The 27,149-nt window shown below is 39.2% G+C and overlaps 2 protein-coding genes and 1 long non-coding RNA gene across 3 annotated transcripts in view; 1 reads left to right on the top strand and 2 right to left on the bottom strand.

Annotated features, from left to right (window-relative positions):
- LOC121401532 overlaps positions 1-18,414 on the bottom strand; it is a 30,842-nt gene extending 12,428 nt beyond the window's left edge. The window contains exons 1-2 of the long non-coding RNA XR_005966324.1: positions 17,548-18,414; positions 5,441-5,572 (exon numbers count right to left, since the gene is read on the bottom strand). This is a non-coding gene — a long non-coding RNA (uncharacterized LOC121401532). The remainder of the gene's footprint in view (positions 1-5,440; positions 5,573-17,547) is intronic.
- On the top strand, positions 666-11,735 carry tspan3.L (tetraspanin 3 L homeolog). The gene is made up of 7 exons (NM_001096610.1): positions 666-740; positions 5,823-6,014; positions 6,643-6,717; positions 7,178-7,279; positions 8,513-8,665; positions 10,572-10,655; positions 10,995-11,735. The coding sequence occupies exons 1-7, from the start codon at positions 678-680 to the stop codon at positions 11,085-11,087; spliced, it is 762 nt and encodes a 253-aa protein (NP_001090079.1). The 5' UTR covers positions 666-677; the 3' UTR covers positions 11,088-11,735.
- A 2,115-nt stretch (positions 18,415-20,529) lies between the features above and the next one.
- pstpip1.L (proline-serine-threonine phosphatase interacting protein 1 L homeolog) overlaps positions 20,530-27,149 on the bottom strand; it is a 33,587-nt gene continuing 26,967 nt past the window's right edge. The window contains exons 13-15 of the mRNA XM_018252860.2: positions 25,477-25,556; positions 23,485-23,579; positions 20,530-22,721 (exon numbers count right to left, since the gene is read on the bottom strand). Coding sequence (XP_018108349.1) covers positions 22,590-22,721; positions 23,485-23,579; positions 25,477-25,556 — 307 coding nt within the window. The 3' untranslated portion in view covers positions 20,530-22,589. The remainder of the gene's footprint in view (positions 22,722-23,484; positions 23,580-25,476; positions 25,557-27,149) is intronic.

The following is a 27,149-nucleotide window of genomic DNA, read 5'->3' as shown; positions in this document are numbered from 1 at the left end:
TTTTACCAGCCAGGCACTGGGTGCAAAGTGTGTTATCCCTTTAATGAGAATTTTGGGGGTCCGTACTTTTTATTGGAGAATTCTTTACTAAGATTTTTAATGAATATGACCTCCCCTTTTTTCCCAAAACTAATTATGTTGTCTAATGTGGTTATTTTTATTATTTTGTCTTACGGCAAAATGTGATCATCATGTTGGGTTTAGCTTTGAAAGGAAGCTGATTACACACTACAGACTTATAGAGTTTGTTTTCTGAATGGGGTGAAAAAAAAGACAATTTGTTTCACCACCTCTGACTGAAGCAAACTGTAAAGTGGTTTCGGTTGTTTTTGTTTGCCTTTCTCTCCTGCTCAAGGGGCGTGCCTTTTTCAAACTAAACTTCTGTTATTAATTCTAAAGATTAGCAGAAGTCGACAGAACATGAAAAAACAGACAAACATCAGACTGCACACAATTTTCCAAAAACAGAAGTGACTTATGTTTAATAAATCCCATCATATCTTTCACATCGATAACATTTGCCAGAACTAAACATGGCCGCCACGCTGTCAAATGAAAGGAAGGGGCGTTGTAGGTGACGTGTAGACGCCACTTGTAGGTCGGCCCGGTTGCCGTGGGAGCTGGAGAGCCGGGAGCTGCGTCACACAGCGGGGGCTGCCATCTTTGTGAACCGAAACATGGGGCAGTGCGGGTTAATCTCCTCGAAGACCGTGCTGGTCTTTCTAAACCTCATTTTCTGGGTAAGCAAGTGAGACGCTGGTCAATGTCGCAGCTGGGGACATTTCTGTGGCCTTGTCCCTTTTCCGCTGCCTTATTTGAATGTCTTGTGCTGCAGCTGCACAATTGCGTTACTTGTTGTATGTGTCCTTGCCTGTGTTTACTGGGGCTACAAGGAGTTGGCGCTAGCAGATTGCCGCAGATTCCTTTAGGCAGATGGTGTCACTGTTGCTGGGCCTATTCTGAGGAATGCTGCTGTGTTGTTCTGTGCAAGATCGGATAGTGTGAAGCTGGAGGTTCATGAGGGACTTGTGTGTGTGACTTTGGGCAGATGTTTATGTACAAGTCTTTTTACTGCAATACCCATAGTTGTGTCATTTACAAGTAATTCTGGTTTTGGGGCTAAAACTTCGCTGTTTGTTGTGGCAGGGTCTATATGTTTTGCCAGTACCTGTCCTTTCAGCCATAAGCAATAGTTCTTATGATCCAAACCTTCTCAGCTACTGTTTAATACTGTCCATGCAAGAGTAACACAAGTATGAGATTTATTATCCAGAAACTGATTATCCAGAAGGCTCCACCTCGCAGCACTGTCATTTCTTAGAGTCCTAGTTAAACTACAACATGAAGTTTGCGTTTCCTCTACTTGTGCTTGGGGTGGTAACTAAGCAAGTATTTAAATCTATATTGATCCTGAATTTCTCTTTAATATTTAAATGTTTCAAGGTACTTGAAACTATGGGGAAACCCTGTATCCAGAAAACCCTAGGTCTCTGGCATTCTGGATAACAATCCCGTACCAGTACATAAATGTTTAGCAACACCATTTACTGTGCTTTTGTGTATCTCGGTCATCTTAAAATATTTATCCCATTTTCTGATTACACAGTACCACATGAGAACAGTAGCACATAATGCAGACCCCCCAGCTTTCTGCTAATAGTGTGTTGGTGGAGTGGAACATGGGGATTGCTAGAACCAAACAAAATACTTTTCAGGGGTAAGAGGAATGGTGTTACAAGACTCTTGGCAAGGAACTGTGGTCCTGCTTTTATAAATTAAGCAATGGTAACCTAGAGAGACATAGTAAATTTAAATAGAAGGGCGGGAGAGATAATGAGCTTTTGGAAGCAGAGCAGAATAAACTTTTTGTACATGTAAATCAAAGGTTTTTGGTTCAAGCCTCCATTTAAAATTTGGCAAATAAGTGTTTACTGCAAATTTCACCCTAATTATGCATCAAGGCTTTGAGTGTTTAATGAGCAGTTAGGCAATCTGCATGGATTTTACACTAGCTAGCTGTCGTTCAGGTTGGGACCCCTGGTCAGCCCCACAATTTGGTATCCACAGATATAAATCTATGTCAGTCTCTAATGTGATGAAGGAAGCATTGTGAACTTGTGTTGTATTTAGTTTCAGTGCCCCATGAATTGCTAATGGTAATTCCAGATATTTAGTCCTAAGGGATCAGTTTCGCTACCTAATACAAACATTCTTTGTGTATATGTTCCTGGTCTTACAAGAAATGCAACCTCATTCTTTCATATTTTACTGAGAAACCTGTTTTATCACTTCAAAAAGGAACCGAGCTACAATGTATCTTATGTTCTTAAATATTTGGAAACAGCAGAATTTTTTTGAAACATTCTTATCTTTCAATTTCCTTTCCTACTTATGGTTGTGTATATCACGATTAACAGCGCAGTCTGATTTCTGTATACCGATCTGGATGGCAATTTATTGTATATTAAAATGCAAATGTGTAAACCTTAGTGTCCGTGGGTGCAGACCAGCCTGTGAAATCTAACACTGTTCCAGGTAGCACAAAGAATACACACAGCTGAGCTACTTTATGGTTTTTCACCCTTAAGGGCTTCAATTCCCATTTTTTTCTTGTTTAGCATTCTATATTAGCATAAAGGACAACTTATATGGTATCTTCCTGTAAACTTTTTGGGTTATGTAATAAAACTTTATCCTCAGCCACTCCTAAATGTGGGCCAGGATGTGTGTTAAGAAGAATAGACATGATACCTTGGCAACACAGATGTACAAAACATAACACTTGGCATAATCATCCTTTTACAAAATGTTGCTGTTACCTCTAACCACATGCAGCTTCAATTATGGTCGAGTTCCAAGCGATGCACCTCCGACTTGACAAAGAGTCACACAAGACTCGAAACATGTTGTGTTAAAACAATAAACACTGAAGTTTGAGCAGTTAAGCTGCGTTTGGTGTCGATCCTTGTGAATTATATACCTTTTGCATAATCATCCTTTATTGTATTGGTATACTGAAAGTTACTACACACAAGTGACTTTACTTATTGTTGTCTGGGAAATTATTTTCTCTGCACTATAATGAAACAATTTAATTGAAAAGCGGAAAGGGTCTAAGAGGGCAAGCGTGTTTCATTAGAAAACATTCTTAGTAGTTAGCACTGAAAATGACTTTAACATTTACTTTTTGTTGTAACGTCCCGAGCTTCACATAGGAACTCAGTACAGCACCACACTGTCTCCTGCACATATACGTTTTCTGACAATGGAGGGATTAAATGGCTTTAATTCAGTGTCTAATTGAAACCTAAGACAGCCCTCTTTATACTACTATTCAGCTGGCCAAAAATCTGATGCCCCAATGCCCTCTGTTTGATATACAGCTAATGAGTGGATGGATCTAGCTATAGAAGGAAAGAGCATTAGGGAATGATTGCACTGACATTATTGACCATGAGCCAACCTCAAGCTTACCCACCCATTAAAATGTGTATTAAATAAATACAAATATAATTAAAGTACATGTTGTTGGTCATGCATTGACTGTATTTCAGCTTATATGGAATATGCTCTTCCTGCAGTTTTCTTAAAGTTTTTACTGACCTCTTTAGATGCAAGTAAGGTTACCCACGGACAAAATATCCATAAAATATCCATACTTGGTTAGGGGATTTTGACATTCTATTAAAACTGTCCTAAAATCATTTTTTAATTTAAAGGGGTGGTTCACCTTTAAGTTAACGTTTTATATGTTCTACAATGGCTAATTCTAAACACATTTTCAATTGGCCTTCATTTTTTTAAGAGATCTAGAATTATTTGCCCTCTGATTCTTTCCAGCTTTAAATGGGGCTCTCTAACCCCATCTAAAACAAATGCCTTTTAAAGGCTTTAGCCTTTTGATTGTTATTGCTACTTTGTGTTACTCATCTTTCTGTTCAGACCCTCTCTTATTCATATTCCAGTCTCTTATTCAAATCAATGCATGGTTTGCTAGGGTAAATTGGACCCTAGCAACCAGATAGCTGACAATGCAAACTGGAGAGCTGCTGAATAAAAAGCAACTGCTGGATTAAAAATACATCAAAAATAGGGATGCACTGAATCATTAGTGAAAGATTCTCTGAATACTGAAGCCTCATTTGCATATGTAAATTAGGGAAACAAGGGGGAAAGAGTATCACAGATGTTAAAAATATGTTTGGCTTGCTTGTTTGTGTGGCAGAAAGTCACGTCATTTTTTTGGATTCAGTTTGGCCAGGCACATGGATTGGGCCTATTCTGAATCCTGCTGAAAAAGGCCAAATCCCAAACCTAAACCAATTGCAAATTGTCTCAGAATATCACTCACTACATCATACTAAAAGTTATCTCAAAGGCGAACAACCCTTTTAAGAGCAACATCACATGGAGAAAGCTTGGACAGCCAAATGTGCCATGTGTTACATGTTTATTGTTTGGGTGTGCATGTTATTAAAAAGAGCCGGATATTCAGCTAGTGTTAGGTTAACATGTGTCCTGCTGTAACTCTGCTCACAATCCTGCCCTTGGCTGCATGATAAGGACTCGTTGTGCTTAGGAAAAGCTTTGTGAATTCATGTCATAAGTGTCATTCATTCTTTTCTTCTGCTGTTAAAATATGGCACTGTGTTTTCTCTATGTCATGTAGTCAATATATGTCGACTGTTTCCCACTACAATTACTTAATATTCTTCATTTGGTTAATGTAGATGAGAAAAAAAACGTACGTGGGATTAATCACATGATCTATCTTAATTGCATTTTAAAGTAATGTTAATAATGTTGATTTGGTATGTTTGGGTACAAAACTTTGATAGGGCAAATATATTTGTAAATAAAATTGCATAAATGTTTAAAAGGGTAAGTTCACCTTTAAAGGTACACTAATGACTTTTTCAACAGTAGTTCAATGAATAAGGCTTCGGCTGAACGTATTTTTGCCTGTTCTTTTAGTTCTGAAATATCTGTGTGTTTTTAAACTAGGTAAAGTTTGAAATTGAAAGTAAAGTTACACACTGCTGGTTCTTCTGACCACAGTCATTTGTATAATGAGCTGTATCTTACCTCAAAACAGCTGGTAGAAGGGAGGGGTTTATTTATATAGAGGGCTTGTAAGTGATTTTGTTTTTTAATGGTGCTTGTAACAACAGGAAGCAGAATATTTATTTTAATTTACAGAAATTAGTTTCTAGAATTAATTTAGTGCAAGAAAGACAATAGTCACAAAGTATAATGTTAAACAGAGGGTTTACTGCCCACTTAACTTTTAGAATGCAATAGATTGGCCTCCTCAGTTGGTCTTTGTTTTTATTTATTCTTTGCTCTCCTATTTTGCCTATTTTCAGAACACTGTGAATTGCAATATGGATTGGTTGATTGACCCCAATAACACCCCCAAAATACATTTTGTTATGGTTACCTTGTACTGCTTCTCTTTCCATGGAGGCATTGTCTTATTTATGAACCTCACAGAATTCTGAACTGCTGCTTGGTTGATAGAGTAAGTGGTCCCAATGCAAATGCATTGCCATTGACATTCCAGCCTGGGGAGCTGCAGAAAAAATAATAATTTAGAAGTGAGATTGTCTTAGAATACCATTATCTGCATCATTCTTAATGGTAATTCTAAGTAATCTGCCCCTTTTAAATTATACCTTTTTTTTTCTTGCATATCATAGTTGCATATAAACTTATTTCTTGTTGCTTTTCCATATAGTTTATCAGCAATGACTTATTTGTCTAGATCTGTGTTAAATGATAGAAACTGCTGGTGCTTTTCTAACATCCTTTATTGTCTACAGGCTGCTGCCGGAATCCTATGCTATGTGGGAGCCTATGTCTTTGTCACTTATGATGACTACGAGCACTTTTTTGAGGATGTATATACCTTGATTCCTGGTGTGATAATCATTGCTGCAGGAACTCTCCTTTTCATTATAGGCCTGATTGGTTGCTGTGCCACCATCAGAGAAAGCCGTTGTGGATTAGCAACAGTGAGTACAACCAACCTACTTCTGTTCCCTGAAATGATGCATTCATAACTTTACCTTCCGTTGACATGATCAAACGCACACCATGCACCCCCATCATTACTTTTTTTAAATTGACTATAAAGTCAAGGCATGTTGTATTTCCACATTCAAATAGGACTGTACGTCATCCATAAACCAGTCTTTTAGCATTCCAGACATTCTCCTCCTCATAGGACTAAAGTTGAGTTCATTAGACCCTGCCAGGGTTGTGCTATATTCAACATATGCCCAGTAAAAAGAGTTTGTGGTTTATTCCTTTCAATTTTTAAATATAAAATGTATAACTTGTGATAATTGTGGTGTTTGGCTTAGTAAAAACATTTTGAACAGGGTTATGGGTTGGGTTGTGCATAATACAAGGTAATGAATGTAGTTCCCAATTTTGGAGTAGAATCTATCTCTAGTGTATATAAATCTAAAATCAAAATTTGGCAGTGTTCTTCCTGGTACTTGTCCAAGTGTAAGCTCCTTCAGAAAGTCAGTTTATCTTCAAGTGTGGCATGCTTGCCAGCACCCTTTGTAAAACTCTACTATGATGAGTCAGGTAGTAAATTAAATATTACTTTATGAACTTTTCCTTTTTTTTCAGTTTGTGGTCATCTTGCTCTTGGTGTTTGTGACTGAAGTTGTTGTGGTCGTTCTTGGATACATCTACAGAGCCAAGGTAAGGTGCAAATAGATGCAGAGCACCACCATAATATTCTGTATTTGCATTGAAAATCATAGTAGAGGTTAGCACGTCAACGCCAAAGCAGGTAAAATGGGTATAATTGTTTATAATGAAAGCATGCAGTTTGTATCATTGACATCATTCCCAGCTATAGCCTTCGGAAGCTCCCTCCTACACGTTCTGCTATTCAGTGGGAGGAAAGTGGTTTAATTTCATTTCCATGCAGTAGATATTTGTACAAATCTGATTGGGCACGTCACATGTTCATTAGGCTTTAGATTAGCTTGCATCTTTTGTGTACCCAGGAATTGACAGCAGTACATTTATATATTTGAAAGTTAAAATAAAGTTCCAATAGATATAAAGTAAGACTGTAATTTGAAGGTTGATTTTTTTTTTTTTAATTAGTAGCTAATACTACTTTGTGATGTAAGATCTTCTTTTTGTATTGCAGGTTGAAGATGAGGTGGATAATACAATTGCAAACGTTTTCAACCAATACAATGGGACATCTCCTGACTCAGCGAGCCGAGCAATTGATTATGTTCAACGGCAGGTAAGACGGGTGTGGCAAGGCTTGTATAGATCCAGAAATATGCAAATCTCAAACTGGTATATAAGTGTTGGCTGTTTTATTACTGCAATGTAGGTCTATGTAATGGGTCAAGCCCTGCAGTACAAGTAACTTTTTTTGTTATCAGGTGTAATTTTGGGACTTTTTTTAGGCAACTTTTTTTTCTTTTTCTGTGAATTTGTTTTGCTAGAAATCTGAGGTCCACAGAGCAGCATAGATATGTTGAATGATAGGTAAATACCTTAAAGAAAAACTATACCCCCCAAACAATATAGGTCTTTATAAAAAGATATTGCATAAAACAGCTCATATGTAAAACCCTGCTTCATGTAAATAAACCATTTTCATAATAATATACTTTTCTAGTAGTATGTGCCATTGGGTAATCCTAAATAGAAAATTGCCATTTTAAAAAATAAGGACTGTCCCCTGGGATCATACGATTCACTGTGCACACATACACACCAACAAACCATACTTGTTAGATCACATGAGCCAATTAACAGACAGAGTTGTATCTTTTGCTTCAACACTTCTTCCTGTTATAGTTAGAGCTGTGCTATTTCTGGTCAGGTGATCTCTGAGGCAGCACACAGACCATCACGAAATGGTGAGAGATGTAAAAGGGGAAGATTTACTTACATATACATATATATATATATATATATATATATATATATATATATATATATATATATATATATATATATATATATATATATACCAGTTTGGTAAGATTCTTTAATAAGTCACTTAATATGATATTAACTATCTGTTGCTTAAGTATTTATTTTGGGGGTATAGTTTTCCTTTAAGGCAAAAGATCTCTTGCCTGATGAAAACTACAAAAGTGCTGAACACTTTTTATTGAACAGCCAAGAAAGTAAATGGTACAATAATAAATTCCTCGCATTCTTAAAACATACACTACTTTTCATTAAATTGTAACATGGAATAAATCTTCAAAATGCAAAGACTGCATCATTTGCTTATGTTGTCATCAGTCTGGCTACTGCAATTGTTGATGAGGAATTGTGAAATTTATTACAAAGAAATTGAGCGAGGGCTTACTCATAAATAGGTTGTATGTCAAACTGAAGGGATTTTACTGACCATTTTCATACATTCAAGCAAATTCTATATGGAGCAACAACAATTATTAAAGCAGGCAGTGCAGGTAAGGATATTTTACATTTTACCTCTATCTTTGTCAAGCTGCACTGTTGTGGCATTCACAACTACTCCGAATGGGAGAACACACCTTGGTTCTCTGAAACAAAGAACAACAGTGTTCCCCTCAGCTGCTGCCGTAGCTATGTGTTCAACTGTACAGGAAGCATGAACAAACCTGAAGATCTCTACTCTGAGGTGAGATGTTTTATAGCTGGCAAAAAAAAACTAATCTTTTAGTGTAGGCCATATCATTTATTGTTTTTAGTGGACCCGTTATCCAATGAACCACATTTAATTATAACACCAGTGCAGAGGCCCTCCAGCTGCATCACTGATATTCTCTCCATCTTAACTGAGCCCCCTGTAGCTCATCTACAACTGCACCTCTGCTGTACCAAGCACAGATCATGTAGCTGCTCCTGCTTGTCAATCTCCAAGATCCTTGCAGGGAACAGGTGATTCAGTCTGCAAGATCCTCCAGGCATTCAAACACTCGCTTAAAACTTAGCACCTGTTTTTGAGACTGATCAGCTAAGAAAAACAGTAACCCCAAAAATGAAAACGTTCAAAGTAATTAAAATGTAATGTACTGTTGTTCTGCACAGAAAACTGATGTGCTTGCTTTGGAAACATATAGTTTATAGATGTTTGTTGCTGTGTAGATATGGGGGCAATTCAAACAAATAGAAGCAGTAGCACACCTGGTCTCTCAGTATCCTCACCGGTGCTTGGGGTTAAAGGAGGACGGCACCTCCAACAATTGATCAATAAGATGAAACTCCAGCACACGGATGCTTAAGGGTTCATAACCCGTGTTTATTGTCAATGCCAAACAGGAAACAACGTTTCGGGGGCGTACCACCTGACGAAGGGGTACGCCCCCGAAACGTTGTTTCCTGTTTGGCATTGACAATAAACACGGGTTATGAACCCTTAAGCATCCGTGTGCTGGAGTTTCATCTTATTGATAGATATGGGGGCAGCCATTCAGTCTGAAAAATGACTTGTATTCTGTAGAATACAGTGAATTTAGATTCCTATGTAAGATCTAAACACTTTATATTCTGCAAAACGTATCTGCACTGTAACTTGTGCCATTCAACCCTATTTCAACATGATGGACACTGGGACAACTCCACTTTTCAGTGAATAGGAGTGCCTGCCCGAGGTAAGCAGTTATATTCACTGTGGCATTGGCATCTCAAGTGAATTAGACTTGATATTTATTCTAACACTAATTTTATAGGTCAACTTTTTTTCTGTTTAGACTTGCCAAACCTCTTTTCTACCACACACAAAAATGACTGGTTAACACTGCAAACTTTATACTACTGCATATAGACCGATCTCTTCCCCCACAATGGTAACCCCCACCTTATACCTCTGCAGGACTTCAGCTAAGGCTATGGCTGCGTATTTTTGCAGGCTGAGAGAGAAGCAATCAAAGCCTCTTTCTCTTGTCTGTAGTCACATGCAGTGGAGCATAGGTTGGCCCAAAGGTGCCTCCTTTCACGTATTTGGGCTGACCTCCACTGCGTGTGAGCACAGACAGATGGATCTGATTCAGCTCAATTGAGATGGGGCACAGAGTGGATCTGCTTCACTTGGCCTACTGAAAATTACGCAGGCTGAGAGCAGCGGAGCCTACAGCTCCATGTGCTCATAGTCTAATGCCAGGTGAGAAATGAAATCTGCCTCTGTGCAGCCATTAGCCTCCGCTCTTGTTTGCACCGGAACCGGTGTGTGGCTTGGGTGCAGGCATACTCTGCTGACTTCACCAAAGAAATGCGAGAGTTTGCATTCTAGCTCCAAAATCAGCCTAGTATGATTGCACCCAAGCTGACAGAACGGTTCCATCTGCAGGCAGAAGAGGAGGCTAATGCCTGCGTAAGGGCTGACTTTTGCCCAGCATATTTCAGCAGGCCGACTTCAGCCCGTGTGTGGCATTAGCCATAAGGTAAAGAGTTCTTACCCCCAACACTTGATTATTGTACCAATAGTAACTGCAATTGCCTTATAATTTGCCATTATTGCCAGTGTATGCCTTATTATCTTGCTGAAAACTTTCTGTAATTCTGATTTTTTTTTTTTTTTTTTTTAGGGTTGTGAGGCCCTAGTTGTAGAGAAGCTCCAGGAAATAATGATGTATGTCATATGGGCTGCTCTGGCATTTGCTACTATACAGGTAAAGCTTGGACTTGAGTTCTTGTATGGAATGTTTGAGAGTGTTTTATATCTTGGAAATTATATACACAAAGAAAGCATAGCAGTAACTATTTAGTTTAAAAAGTTTTTGTTTATATTGTGTTTATATAATTGTGTGTGTGTGTATTTATTCACATATTATTTGTGTCCAAGTTCCTAATGAGAACTGTTGAACACAAATGGTATGTATGTAAATAAATATTATTTACTTATCTGTTTCTCTCTTGTATTTTCTTCCACTCTCTGTGTCAAAATAATTCCATGTTATTTCTTGTAAAGTATTGTAGTATTTGACACTATCTTACATTAATGTTTCCAGCTCCTGGGAATGCTGTGCGCCTGTATCGTTCTGTGCAGGAGAACCCGTGACCCTGCCTATGAACTTCTCATCACAGGTGGAACTTACGCATAAGATCTACTAAATCACTCCTCTAATTGTGCTTCGTACCCTTCAACTTTCGTTCCAAAAGGGATAACTCAGCTGGCAGTTCTCCTCGTCCACTTATTCATTTCTCCCAGCCGATGCTAAGCTGTGAACTGACTACAGACAGACATGACAGTGGGTCTGCTTGCCCTCTGAACTGTTACCTGTCTTACCTTTGTCCTCAGCCTGTCACTTCTGTAGTGTTCTTTTTGTTTGTCTGATTTAGTTGTTTGCTGATTTTGTAGGTTTTAGCAAAAGTGACTGATGTTAGCTGTAGGGCTGTTAGTGAGGTAAAGCAGAATTGTGTTGGGCCATTGGTCTGAAGTCACTGATGATACAAATAATGACTCCATCTGTGCAGCTGTGCTGTTAATCACAAAACCGTCACTAAATGCACTTCTAACCTAATAGAGGATAACTTCAATTTAAATCCGATCACCTGCATCTGTGGCAGGCAACAGCATTATTTATAAAACCCAATGATACACTTGGGGAAAAAAGGTTCCAAAATAAGGATTCATGTATTTTCTTATTTGAGAGAACTCCTAGTAGGAATATTCTTTTGTTCTTACTTTATCAGTTTCATCATGGTCTGTAGAACACCCCCCTGATTATTTATTTTCAGCTACACCAAAATATCTTTCTGTGTTGATTCTTTTACACGTTCGCAAGACAAGGCCCTTCATTCATACCTTTAATTGCAATGCCACTTTTTATATAGTCCTCCTAACAAAGCCAAGCATGTGTCCCACCATCAAGCACATCCAGCATTAATAAAACTTCTCCTAATCTTGTAAATGTACATAACCTCTCCAACAAAGTCTAAAACGTATTCCGTGCAAGCCATTTGTTGGTCATTTATAATCAATGTATTGGCCTTAATATCCAGGCACCCTTTTTTTCTGCTGCAGAAAAAAAATCTGTTTTTAAATTTAAACTACTTTTAGAAGTGATATGGATGGAGGGGTGCACTATACTTGAATGAAGCTATCCTGGAATATTTAGAGCACTCCATTCAACTCTCTGTAAGCCACACTACAGGTCAGTAGAAGATGTTTTTCCAAACCCTCTTGAAGCTTTTCAGTTAGGTTTAACAGGGAAATTTCGGAGCCTTTCTTAGGCAAATATGCACTACGTTCTTTCAGTGGTTACTTGTTTAGGTTTTTTTTCTATTTGGGGCTGTTCTGTGTATGAAGTGAAGAATTTACTTTTCATTTCACCACATGGAACAGCAAATGATTCTGTGACTGGAACTGACTTGTAAATAGTGACTGATCAATAAAAATGTACACCCCTCCCTGTGATGTGTGTCCAGATAGGTTATGTGTTATTGTGGAATAAATCGGACTTTGTGGGGGAAATATCTGCTGCATTTAAAGGAGAGCTAAATTGTATTTTATATTTTATTTTATATTTTATAGTGAGCTTAATGCACTAACCTAAACGTTTTACATCTGTATTATAACCGTGATTATTCAGGCCTTCAAAGTTATGCACAGGAGCTTACCATCTTAGATTTTGCTAGGAGTGTCAGTGACTCTGCACATGCTCATTGTTCAATTACAGACCTACTAATGGAATAATCACTTTGTGTCCCACATAAATGTTGTTCTATGGTCAAATCTTTGCTGTCTGATTGGTTGGTACTTATATACATTAGTATGTAAATTCATGTCTAGTTGGGATAACATTTGGTATGCTGCAGCAATTCCGATTGGCCTGAAAGCAAATAAGTGAATATACCTCAAGTGAGTTATTGAAATGCCTTTGGAATAGTGGCACACCATACATTTTTAATAAAAAAATAATCTTCATCCTCATCAGAAGGAAAGTCTAGTAGCATTAGCCACCTCACAGGTATAGTGCAGAAGATTAGTTACATTTCTTTTATTACCTTATAAGAGAAATGTTAATGCACCCCTCCAACACACACAGATTTACAAAAGGTTGAGTTGTGTTTTCCCAAAAAATTTGAGTTTTTCAAGGGTAGTTTACAGTCAAAAAAAACTCTAATTCTATTATACCTCAAAGCTGGACATAGCTTCAATTCGAAAATATATCATCTAAAACCTGTCGGTCATGTAGGAGTCAATGGCAGAACCATTTGAAGATGTCAATAGCCTTCATGATGTTCAGGGTTTTTTTCCGTGCGTTTCGCTTAAAAACTCAATTAATTTGAGCAATTACATTTTTTTCCAGCGGAAAAATCTTAATTCGACTTTTGGGGTTTTTAACCCTGAATTCACCGATTCAAGTTTTTCCCATTCGAGTTTTTTCTTAAATCAGAAAACATTTGAGTTGTGAGTTTATTTGCGGTATAAAAAAAACCTCACAAACCTCTAAAACTCAACCTTTGATAAATAACTGTTGATAAACAATATCTAGTTCCTGTAGCTGTATAAACAAATGGAAATACAGTAAACTAAAAATACAATCCATAGAGTGCCTTGCATGTGTATTCAGAGCCTTAACCAGTTGGATTATTTTACACTGAAACGCAAAAGTTTTGATTCCATAGCTGTGAAACACAGGACTTTTTTCTATGTGACTTTTTATGAGAAAAAAAATGGAAATCTGCTATTTTCTTAAGTACTCAATACCCAAATTTTATTTCACGAAGCCACATTTGCAGTAATAGCCGCCAATCGTTTGTGGTGAGTATTATCAGCTCTGTGCACTGTATGGCAGAGTTTAGCTCATTCATCTTGCCAGATTTGCTACAGATCAGATCGGATATGAACCTGGGTTTTTAAGGTACTGCCAAAGCTGCTTAATGGGAATTAAATCGGGGCTTTCACTGGGCCATTGTCGGTCATTAACCTTTTTGTTATTGAGCCACCATTGTTACTTTGCCTCGTGTTTGGGATTACTGATGAACTTTCACCAATATTTTGTTTTTTTGCAGACAAACAGGATCTCTTGCATTATTACTGTATATTGTATCATCCATTTTGTTTATTATTAAGACAGCCGGTTTCTGCTGATGAAAATCAGTCCCACAGCCACCCCTTTACAGTGTGTTTCAGTAAAACACTAACTTTATCAGTGCCCAGTAGATGGGAAGTGCTGTTAGAACTGTCAACGTATTCTGCATCAGAAAAGGGTTTTTTTTATTAACTATTTTGGATAGTTTGTTTGTGACTAGCCCAGTAAGTTCCGACTGCTAATCAATAGTGTAGTTCTCAGTTACTGAAAATCTTGCAGCTGCTGTTTTTGTTTCAGAAAGGAGTGGGATCTCACCCGAGGAATCTCTCACATTCACTCTTTGTTTCCTAAATATAATGCATATACACTATGCAGGTCAAAGGTTCCTGCTTTCCCAAGGGCCTTAGCAGTAACATGAAGTGTGACCAAATGGCATGTCTTTTTGAGTAGGGGACTACAATAAAACAGGGCCCATGACATAAGTAAGTTCTTGGCATCAAGACGCCTTCTAGTCAACAGCCATCACAAAATGTTCCACTCTTGTGCTGACAAGTAAACATATGAAGCAAGAGTCCTGACACAGCCAGAGCTACAAGAGGGGGGGAAACAATGTGTATCTTTCTTTTAGAACTCAAATTCACATATAAAACTTTCCTCCCAACATTTCACGTTTCCATTAGATAAGTTGAAGATTTTGTAGTAAGCAAGGCCACTTTTAGTTTAGAAGGTGTTCATTAGAAGATTGTGCTTGTAAACAAGTCAGATAATTACTATATGCATGGAAGGGTGCTCAACCCAATCTGTAATCACATGCACAGTATAATTAGCATATTTCCAAATTCGCGTTTTCATCCTTATCAGCATTGCCAGAGGAGACGTATGTGAGTCTTCGCACAAGTCAATTGGTATAATGAGACAAGCTAATTCTTTCTGTCAATTATAGGAGGTAAAATCTCATTAAATGAGGGTGTTGATTTTGGGAAAATAAAAGAGCTAGAGCTGCCCTTCTGTGCTTCTTAAAACCAGATAATCTATTGTTTCTATAGGTGTGGTTTACCTGCAAATTATAATGTATATACAGGGGAGAGGTGACAACACAATGGTGGACTGGCTAACCATCAAACCCAAACTAGTTCCAATGGTTGATAAATCATTAGTTGGTTGTTTTGCATCTAATTAAAATGATAACAGAATGTGGTATAGCAATGCAATTATGAGATAAAAAAGCAGTAGAGATGCGCTCAGGCCATGGGAGGTCGTGAGCATAGGGTTGGACTCACACAAGCAAGTCTTTTGGGGAATGAGGCATTTTATTGCAGCATATCAGCATCACATTTTTTGTATGGTAGTATAGTTTGATTTTTTGCAGATCACAGAGAAAGCTTCCAGAGTTAACCAATCTTGTGCATTTCCAGATGGGCCATCAAAATGACCAGTTTGGCTCTGAATTGTGATGGGACCCTACAAGCCTTAGATCACCGGTGCACAGTGGGTTCTCCACTGACATCAATAAACAAGCTGTATTTTGGTGCAAAGATTTGTGTTTTTTTTATGTCAAATCCAACCCATGTGCTTTCTTACAGGCCAAGGCAGTGCGGTGGTTGGCATCATGTCAGCCTTTGTATCTATGCCTGGGAAGAATATACTGTATGTGAAACTGGCCTTACTGTCTTTACAAGAAGGTTTGAGGACAGATTTTGTTGCCTTCACAGCAGGGGTCAATTATCTAGGTAGCAAGCGTGAAGGCTGGAAGCAACACATTACTTTACACGTGAGGAACAAATGTTACTTGCCATTTGCCACACAGTTAAGCCCGGGAAAGTAGAGTACACAAGTATAATATAAACACCAGAATAATAAAAACAAGTTGTTTTATCACAGGCCTTAATGCATACATGCAGTCATTGCAATTCAAATTATCCAAGAATATGACTGTGTACATCATAATAAATGGTAACGTCTGGATGAATTACTTCATGAAGCTAGTGCCCATTTTGATAACCGTATTGTTCCTCTCGCTGCTTCATCTGGATTGTTGGGCTGATCACCTTCATAAGGGATCTTTCCGTTATTTGGATCTTCATTCCTTAAGTCTACTAGAAAATCATGTAAACATTAATGGGTTTGCTTCCAATAAGGATTACTTATATCTTAGTTTGTATCAAGTACAATGAAATTTTTATTATTACAGAGAAGGGAGATGGCCTTTCTATAATTCGGAGCTTTCTGGATAACGTGTTTCGGTTAGATTATTTGGATAAAATGGAGTCTATGGGAGATGGCCTTTCTGTAATTTGGAGCTTTCTGGATAACGGGTTTCGGGATAATGGATCCCATACCTGTATTATAACTATATTATAAATGTATAATAACCAGGTGACACAGTGGCAGCCTAGCCAGTGAATGTAAAGCCTCTGACTGCTCTCCAATGCATGTTCAGCCACTGGGGGGATGTTTCATGTTCTTCACCTTCCTATTTGGGGTACTCCCTAAAGGCCCCACAAACATGGGCCAATTCATTAGGGATGCAGGAACCATTCATTGGCCTAACAAAGAGTGGAAATCCATCGGGGAGGGAGCAACTCATTACAGTTAGGATTAAGTGAAATACCAGATTCTTCATAAAAGGCCTGCACTGAACTCAGATCTTAATCTGCATACATTAGACCCGAATTAACATGTTTCATCACAGCTTGATAAGTGTTAATTCAAGAAAAATTAAAAGAAGTTGCAGCTTTTGTGTGAGAAACTGTGAAAATCCTGAAATTGAGCTATCCCAAGCAATGGAAAGTATTTTATTAGAGCCAATTATACACCTTGTTTTAATTCTCTATAATATCATATATAATTTATAAAGTAGTACACAAACAGCATGATGAACTATTTTTGTGTCCTGAACCACGTGCACATAATGGGGGTAAATTTATCAAAGTGTGAAGTTCCGCCACTAGAGTGAAATTCCGCAGCTCTCAATTAATTTCTATGGGATTTTGAAAGGCGTATTTATCAATGGGTGAAGTGAAAGTTCACCCTTTGATAAATACGCCTATAAAAATCCCATAGAAATGAATGGAGAGTGGCGGAACTTCACTATTAACTTCACTCTTTGATAAATATACCCCAAAACCTTTGAGTATAAGGTTCATATCATTTTCAGTCTCAAGGGGCAGACTGAGGTGCATTGTCTGTGTATCTAGTATAGATTAATCTAAAAACAACTGGACTTAATGAGTAATCATGCTGAGTAATCATTGAGTCCAGTACTCAGCAAGTCCAGTTGTTTTTAGATTTACTGTGGAAACCAAGAGAGCTGCAAAGCAGGAAGTAGTGTTCTGGCTATTATGTTAGACATCCAGTCACTCCAGCCTTTATACATTACATTTTTGGCTAACTAACTATATTAGAAACATTTTTTATTTTGCACAGCCTATCTATTTACCCACTTTTTATTTTTACACTGAACAATTCCATTAAAGGACCAGTAACACCTTTTAGAGAACCCAGACAAAGTCAAAGTACTTACATTAATAACACCCAATTTGCAGCTGCATCCTGCTTTCTAGTAAGGGAAATGGAAAAAATTGAAACCGCAGCTTTCTCATGGAGTCCAAGGGGCCACGCCATCTTGTAGCACTAGAAAAGCATCTTCACCCCTGCCTGCGCGCCGCCGTGAGCCTCTTCCTGTTCTTCGGGTTCCATCTTCCTGTTTTGTGACGTCACTTCCGGAAGTGACGTCACATAGCAACCATTAGTTACCTGTAAGCGTCTTCTTGGCTGTCAAAGTCTAAGTGTTCTCCTTATGTTTCCTCAGCGTTCCTCTCTCGCTCAGCTTTTCCTCCACATACCACAGCTTTCCCCCCCTCCGTTCCTGTCTCCCAGCAGTGCCCTTCATATACAGCAGCCTGCCCCCATCTCCGTTATGTCTCCCTCAGTCTTTTCTTCCGCATGCTGCAGCCTTCCCCCACCTCTGTTCCTTTCTCCCAGCAGTGCCCTTCACATACAGCAGCCTGCCCCCACCTCCGTTACTGTCTCCCTCAGTCGTTTCTTCCGCATGCTGCAGCCTTCCCCGTTCCTGTCTCCCAGCAGTGCCCTTCACATACAGCAGCCTTCCCCCACCTCTGTATCCGTCTCTCTCAGCCTCCCCCCACCTCCTATCTCTCTCAACTTTCTTCCCGCATACTTTGGCGATCCTTAAATGCAGCCATTCCATCAGCTGTGCCTCTCCCCCGCGATCATCTGAAGCAGCCCTTACACGTGTGTGCCTCTCCCCCAGCCGTTGCGTGATCCACTGAAGCAGCCCTTCAATTGCCTGGTTCATGACGCGACTTCCGGAAGTCCTGTGAGGAGAGCTGTCGGGTGCGCGCTGATCGCCTTTTCGCCTTTTTTCAAAATGCATTGAAGAGCATGGAGGCGACATTTTTGGTCAATTTTATGCTAAATCTGAGGTAAATACACAACATGCAGTGGGACATAAGTATTATTTGGAGGGTGTAGTTTGTATTTTTTGAATAAAAAAAAATGGTGTTACTGGTCCTTTAATGACAGGCAAAGTCATATTCACTGGAATTAGATTTGTTGGGTGAAATACACTACAAATACAAGTTGCTAAATATATATATATATATATATATATATATATACACAAACATACATACATACAAACACACATATATCTTCACTGCCGCTTCTTGTATGTGTTGTGCACATGCAAATTGAGTTCAAGAAGTATAGTAAGTTCTGTATGCCATATTCCTTTAAAGGAATTGTTCAGTGTAAAAATAAAAACTGGGTAAATAGAGAGGCTGTACAAAATAAAAAATGTTTCTAATATAGTTTGTTAGCCAAAAATGTAATGTATAAAGGCTGGAGTGACTGGATGTCTAACATAATAGCCAGAACATTACTTCCTGCTTTTCAGCTCTCTTGGTTTCCACTGATTGGTTACCAGGCAGTAACCAATCAGAGACTTGAGGGGGCCACATGGGTCATATCTGTTGCTTTTGAATCTGAGCTGAATGCTGAGGATCAATTGCAAACTCACTGAACAGTTATGTCCCACCATTTTTAGTCCACCAATTGGACAAGAAGTCTCCATTATAGTTTACAAAATCTTTGCTGAATTTACAAAAAGTAAACATTCATGTCCAAATATCAGATACAGTTGGGGTCATTGACATGTATGTGCAGTGTCAGTTCTGACACAATTGCAATGCTCTCCCCCCCAAAAAATGTATTTTTCCTAAACTCCCAGCGTCATTGTGTCTGCAAAGGGGAGATGGAGGGAACCCAGCAGTGGCGTAACTGTGCGCCGGGCCCCCCTCCAAAAAAATCTTCAGAAGGCCAAGTGCACTCCGATCCCAATCCTCCCGCCCACTTCCTGGCATGCCTCTACCACACCCACTTCCCACCTCCACCCTGCCCACTCCTGCCCGACTTGCGTCCCAGGTAAGAGAGCGGCTGGGGAGGAGGTTTTTTTTTAATTCGCTATAGAGACAGTCCTGGCCCCCCTGCAACTGCGGGGTCTGCTTCCTCTATAGTTACGCCACTGGAACCCACGAGCTACTGGAGCAAAATTCATACTTGTCTTATTCCAAAAATTTAGAGGGGGGGGCTAAAATGATTTTGCTGTGGGGTCCAGTAACTTCTAGTTATGCCACTGCTCCAAGGCTATTGAATCACAGTCTACATGCCGGCAAACACGTTTCTGCACACTCTCTGTATGCCAATTCACTAATATGCGGAGTTTCGATCAGGGCACCGAACACTGGCGACTTTTTGCAAGCGTTACTTCGGCAGTGCAAGCGAAGATGTGCTAGCGTTTGTGCCTAGCGAAAATTCACTAGTAAACTTGCGCTTAGGTCAATTTAAAGTTGTATGGAGGTCTTTATTATAAATGTTGGTGCAAATGTTACCACTTTTTATTACACATGTCCAGGGAACCTTAAAAAAGAGAGTTAATATAATGCCCTACACATGAGCCCGCTGTAAAATGAATGTTCCGTATGTTAGGAAATGTCTGGAGAAAACCAGTTACCCAAAAAAAAGTTTGTTAGGACTTTTGCAGGCAATCACGCTGAAAAAAGGAAAAGACGCCAGCGTTTTTGGAACCTTAATGCATTTTCGGCTCACAGGATATGATGTAAGTGACAGAAGATTGAGGAAGATCTGGCTTCATTTTAGCACTTCACCTGGTCAACTCTGGCGAAAGAGGTAACATTTGGTAACATCCGCACGTTACTGAATTTGTGGCGTAACGACTTTTAGCCAGAGTGAAAAGTCGCCTGGCGATAGAGTGAGAACAAACGCTAGCGACTGTCTTTTTCATTAGCGAATTGGCGCCTGCGCCTGTTTGGCGATGTCCCTGCGGGTGGCAACGCTGGCGAAATGTCACTAGCATTAGCCAATTCGTCCTTTAGTGAATCTACCCCTTAATGCGTTTAAACTCTCACTGGAACACATTCTTTAACAGATTCCATGCATTCATTAGCTAGACTTCATAGTACACTTCATTGGATATTTGGTTTTATTATGACAGACACATGTACACAATACATTCTGCAAAGCAAATTAAAAACATTACTATATAACAATCATAAATCAGATGTTTAATCCTATACAGTATATTGATAACCATAAATTATACCTTCTGCAGAGGTGAGAACCGTGTCGAAAAGTCCTATCTATAACTAAAGCCTAAAAGCAGTTACGTGCGACTGTTCATTAAATACCTGTGGTGTTACACAGTTAAGGCTGACCATCTGGTTGCTTCAGTCTTATTTACCCCTAGCAACCAGGCAGTGATTTGAATGAGAGGCCAGAATATACAGTAAATAGGAGAGACACTGAATAGGAAGATAAGTAATAAAAAAGTAATAATACAATTTTAACCTCATAGGGCAATAGTTTTTTTTGGATACTGGATTCGGTGACTCCCATTTGAAAGCTGAAAAGAGGCAGAAGAGTAAGGCAGATAATACAGAAAAAATTAGCTTAAAGGTGAAGCACTTCATATAAGAGAGAGGACACAGCTGCAGCCTATCCCTGTATGAGGAAAACTAGAAATCTGCTACTCTGGAATCTGGGGGGGGGGCCTTTGTACTGCAGGTCCTGTATCTGATGAAGTGACATAGCCAAATTCGCTACAGGTGAAAAAAAGACTGCAGCAGTGGTCTAGTCTGTAAAGGCCCCCATGCACGGGTCGCTAAAAGCCCATCCAATGGGCTTCCCTGATCGATATCTGGCTGAAAGTCGGGCAGATCTCGATCGGGCAGGGTAAGAAATCCCGTTGTGGCCGAATCTGTTTGTTTATGTAGCCCCGCAATCCGACCGCCCATATCGGATCCATTCTGATCCAATTGTTGGGCCCTAGGGTCCACGATCAGATCACCCCGATATCGCCCACTTCAATGTTGCCATATCGGGGAGAGATCCGCTCTTTTGGCAACACCTTAAGACTGCAAAAGTCTAGAGAATTAAAAAGCAGCACTTCTGAACCATGTTTAAGTAGATCTATTCTTAGTGATTTTGCCACTAACTTTCTAGCTAACACCTATTAAAGAGATACTGACACCTGAAATTAAACTAACTGCACTACAGGCATTATGGAATCTCTTGTGGAGCGCATGATGAATTATATCTGCAGATGAAATCTTGGTTGAAATACAGAAGATTGACCATAGAATTCCAGGACCAGCACAGTGAGCGGGAAATGCCTATAATAAGATGGGAAACTTAGACAGGATGAAACACTATAAGGACTATTGTTAGAGTATAATGTATTTACTGAAAGTTGTATTAAAAATGATGCATGTATTAAAGATGCAATAGTTTTAGGGGGAAATGAATCAGGAAAAGGGCCACTATTTTGAAAGAGGGATCTTAAAGGATAACTATTCCTTCTGAACAAATACTGAACCAGCAGGTATATTATACCATGTCACCAATTAAAGGTATCAGTTAAAGAAATGACAGTACATATAAATATCAGTAAATATTGACCTTTTACATCTTTTACAGCAAGCTACCATTTATTTATGCTCTGCGTGTCACTCACTGACCACCTGACAAGAATTCGGCAGATGTCTAATCACAGTGCAGATTTTAATGCTTAGAATGGCAGTTTTTCTATCTATGGGTTTATCCAATTTATCCAAATATAAGAATTTTTTTTACATATGGGCTGTTTTTATGAGATATGTGATATACAGTGGGGAATTTACAGAGGAAACAGCCCCCATGGGTGCAGGGGGTGGGGCTGGGTCTGCTTCCTCTGCAGGGGAACCTGCTGATGACCTGTGTTTTTTTCCATGCCATTCCATTCAATTAGGGGGCCCAGATAAAAAAAATGATGCCACTGGTGATATATATATATGTGTGTATATTATATATATATATATATATATATATATCCTGCAGTGTTTAGGGGTATAAATTTTTAATTCCATATGTGAAATAAAAGGAGAAACAAGCTATACGTCGTGATGGTGGCAGGTTTTTCGGTTATTGTTGTGATTTCCATGTATGTTTGAATCTAGCAAATTGCCATTCTGAAATGTTCTCTGTTACTCAAAGCTTCCCAAGGTATGATCCAGGCACCAGTCCTATTCGTCCATTTCTCTCCACAGTCCACCAACCATCGTCTCCCTCCTCGATGACCCTAACCACATCTCCGGCTGTGACATCCAGCTCGTCTGAGTTCTAAAGTGGAGGAAAATGTCAGAGCATCAGTGTAGGTTGATACTGTAGTTTCATTTTAATTCCTGAAATGACCAGATGTAGATCAGAGAGCTACTGAATTTGTTTCACATTTTAAGAATTAATAACTAAATGAAGGCTTGAAATCTAAGCTATGAATTGTGTATCACACGTTTAGGAGCTGCAACATATACAACATGTGTCTAGTGCATTTATTCAAAAGTCCAGTGTGTTCAAGTGGAATGTTTTGAGAGGGTTGCCAGATGTTTTCTTATAAAGATGAACATCTATAACCTCCCCATGCTGAATTACCAATTGGTTATACAAAAAAAGAGTAATATGGTAAATATGGTAAACGGAGGGTTGGCAATTATGGCACAATTAGAAAAGGCAAGAGAGAACAACACATGGAACAAAGGTCTGGCACCAAAGATGGATGGGGTATATGACATCCCTGGAGGGGTGGGACATAGTGCTGACAGGAAGGGGAAGAGCATGGGTGGAGCAGGCGGGATGGGAGAAAAGCCCTGATAAATGTTTAGCCCAAAAAGCGTTCACAAATATGCCAACAGTAGTTTGTTGGCCTGAACCCTCTACCCATTCTACCAACTGAGTGTAGTGTGTAACACTGAATACTAGTGACAAACAAACATTAACAAGTAAGATGACTATATCAAAATTGTAAATGCAGAGAGAGGCTGGATACCAGGGGTTTACAGACACTCATCATGGAAAAAAATAAAAAACTACTGTCCTTCACAGTTACCTGAGCGCTGTAATCATAAAGAACACTGTAGTCTTCCAGCTTTTCATGTGAAGCGGCAGCTGTAGGTATACTGGCATAGACTGTATCTTCTTTTGCTGAAAGAATAATAATTAAAGATTACATGATTGTTCCAAATATTTCTAATCAAAGGGATCTTTGTTTTTAAAGTTGGACAGAATTTAGCATCCAAAGTCAACCTTCAGAGTTTTGCCAAATTGTTAGCAGGCTAGGCCTTTCCTTCAGTGGTGCAGCTAAAGATGTACTTAAATACAACCAGTTGTGCATATTTCTGCTCAAATGTGACAGTGTATGCCTGGATCCAGAAAGCAATTGATTATGCAATTATTTATCCCCTGGAAATGTAGTGGTGCTGTATTTGCAGTAGTCCCAGAGAAAGAGGATACCAGGGGTGTAAGTACAGAGGAATCAGAGCCTGCAGTGGCAGGGGGCCCAGGAGTGTAGAGGGCCCAGCTAATCCCTAATTGATAAGTCATTTCAATATGTCTTAGAAAATAGGTCAACTTACCAATGGTTTGGGGCCCTAAATAAAATTTGCTGTGGGGCCTGGTAACATCTAGTTACGCCACTGGAGGAAACCACAGAGATCAAAACCTGAACTGGCTTTAAATGGGTTGTTCACCTTCCAAACACTTTTTTCCAATTCAGTTGATTTTTGATTGTTCCCCAGGAATAAAGATTTTTTTCAATTTTTCGTTATTTCTTTTTTACTGTTTTTCCAAAATCGAAGTTTAAAGTTGAATGTTCGTGTCTCTGGTGTTTGATTCTGGCAGCTCAGTAATTCTAATGCAAACTGTTATAATTTTGCAACATTGAGTTGATCCATTTCTCAGCAGCATCTCTGGAGTATTGCCAACTATTGTATCAATTATAACAACTACCTGTAATGAAACCCAGAGATTCTGCTCAGCAGGGACAGAGATAAGAAATGTATCAACTAAATGTATCCACTTAGAACAGTTTACAGGGTCGGCGACCCCCCCTCCCAGGGCTGCTTCAGAAGGTGAAAAAAGACATTTTACACTTCAATATTAGAAAAACGGTCACACATAGAAAATAGAAAGTCATTGGAAAAAGTCATTATTTCTGGTGATCTAGTTGTTTGAAGGTGAACCACCCCTTTAAGAAGAACAAAAGGCAGAATCATTGGGGAGCCAAGTTTTTGGTACCTCCCAGTGATTCCAGTAACTTACTTTCTACATTGGGCTTGCCTTCCTTATTTGAAAAATGCAGTGAGCCATGGTACTTTCCTTTTTTTATATTATTCCTGTGTCCCAGGCATCTCCTGTAATGACCTGGACAAGTGCATGCGCCCACCTTCAAAAGTTGCAGGGGATGCCTTAGACACTGGAACAATATGGCAGCGTGGTGCTTAGAGGTAAAATACCCCAGGTTGTTTGGAGATAATACCTTTCAGTTTCCTTTACATCCATAATGGTCTAGGCAGAGAATTAACTTCAGATACTGCAGGCTATAGTATTCAATGGCATGTGCAATACAATTAATAGGTTGGGTATGGGTCCTCCCAAGTAATAATTAGCTATGCAATTATTTCCATTACGCTAAGGGAGAAACTGAAGAAAGGCTGCAAAGAAGCTGGTAGGTAAAAATTAACAGAAAATATTAGGGATGCACCAAATTGACTATTTTGGATTGGGCTGAACCCCCGAATCCTTCGCGAAAGATTTGGCTGAATACCTAACCAAATCTCAGATTCTGCAATACCTATCTCAACCGCTCCCACCCAATTTGTGATACCAACCCCATTGGTTAAGGATCCGTGGTATAGAAATGTGTCAGGATTACTCGCAGCAGGATGAGGCAGATGATTTGAGTTCAATGCAGGAAGCACTGAAGTGAATGAATTCAACCCACCCTCTTGCCCTCTGTTAATATTACTTAAAACTACAATGGGATTTCTCCAGGAATGTTTGTGAAGGTTTGAACCAGGTGATCTACTGCTCACATACTTACCTGCTGTGGTGTTGTTCACTGCTGGAAGTTCTGCAAGGTTTTTGGTACTCCCTCCACAGCCATATAGCAAGTGTGAGATCCTTTCAATACAAAAAAAGATAATAGATCAGATGTTTTTCAATATATTGTTAAATATCTACTATTCGCCCCTCGGATTTGACCCAGCATTGTTCAAGGTATCTTAATAAATGAAGTTGTGTGAGTGTGTTAAGGGGGTTGCTATCGTTTTCCACTGTTAAACAAGTCTGCAAATTGAAACCTGTCTATATAGCGTGTTCTTTTCTAATTCCCTTCACTGTCTGTTACTGCACAAGTACAGGATCTGTGTGTAATATTTTTCAGCTGATTAGGTGGGTCCATACCCAGAATATACCATTTGGGGTCAAGTGGAAGCTCAAAGCCTAGGATTGTGTTAATTCGCTTTTGTATTCAATCAGTATTCATTAAGCACAGGGCAGGACCAGAACGTATGAATTAACGTTCCCTCCGCTGCAATACATCTCACACAGGTATCTGGAATATCAGGGTTGATTTTGTGCAGCCTAGATCTTGTATAATACGCCCTGTGTATCAAATATAATGCAATATTCTATATTTATATATGGGGGAAATATTCAGTGGGGTCAGTAACACCTGGGTCCACTGGTCATCAGTTATAAAGTCAATGGAGAGTTCCCATTGTGCCCTTGCTTTTATTCCCTTGCTTTTATTGTGTTTTTCCGTAGTATTAAGTTTTGTAGCTCTTTGTAAAAGAGAGTTATAGTGTGCCTGGAGTTCTCTGATATCAATAATTCCATTATTGAGGAGGTACTAAACTGCAGGTGCTTGGACTTATTCAGCCTGTAAAGCGCAGCTCTCACTTTATGGTATATTAGCCACTGAGAGGTGGGCAATGAATATGTTTGCCTTAATTCATTAAAGGGTACCATTCCCTGATCAGACCAAACCTGGCCTATGGACCACACACTGGCCCATATCCACTCTTTTGGAGTAGGCAGTTTATCCAGAGGGGCCAGTTTACTGTTATACCATAAGGGGGTTTGCAGTTCCAATATTGCAGGTTGTTCCAATTGGAGAGACCATTTTAAACTGAGTTTCTGAGATTCCACTAGTGAGGAATTACTTGTCATCTGCATTTTCTTATACAGGTTCAGGGCCAGAATAGCATAGAATGGAGGGAGATCAGTTTTTAGTAGACACTGCCAAAGTTGGTATAGAGCATCCTTGGGCTGAGCATTTTTCAAAGTACGGATTTGTGAGAGTTGGGCTGAGACATAATACAAGTGCATGTCAGGGAGGGTCATGCCACCTTCAGTTTTGGGTCTTTGTAGCGTTTTTATGGACAGTCTACTTCTATTTTCCCCCCGTATAAATTGCCGGAAAAGGGATGCCAAATGCTCAAAAAAAGGGCCTTGTACCTAAATGGGTGCATGCCACAGGACATAAAGAATTTTTGGGGCAATCACCATCTTTATAAGTTGTATGCACCCAGTGGGACCCAGAGGAAGGAGTTCCTATGCTAGAAATGTAGAGTGTAATAGGAGGAGATGGGTATAGCAATTTTAATTCGCAAATAAGTACGTTTATCAACCATTTGCAGTTTAGCGCAATCAGGGTTCAGTGGGCCAGTTATGGGGATCAATTGAAAAAAGTGTAGATTTGGAGGGGTTAAT

Source organism: Xenopus laevis, chromosome 3L, assembly GCF_017654675.1.
Source record: "Xenopus laevis strain J_2021 chromosome 3L, Xenopus_laevis_v10.1, whole genome shotgun sequence".
Lineage (NCBI taxonomy): Eukaryota > Metazoa > Chordata > Amphibia > Anura > Pipidae > Xenopus > Xenopus laevis.
Note: the sequence above shows the minus strand (reverse complement) of the source record. Positions and strands in the feature narration are given on the sequence as shown.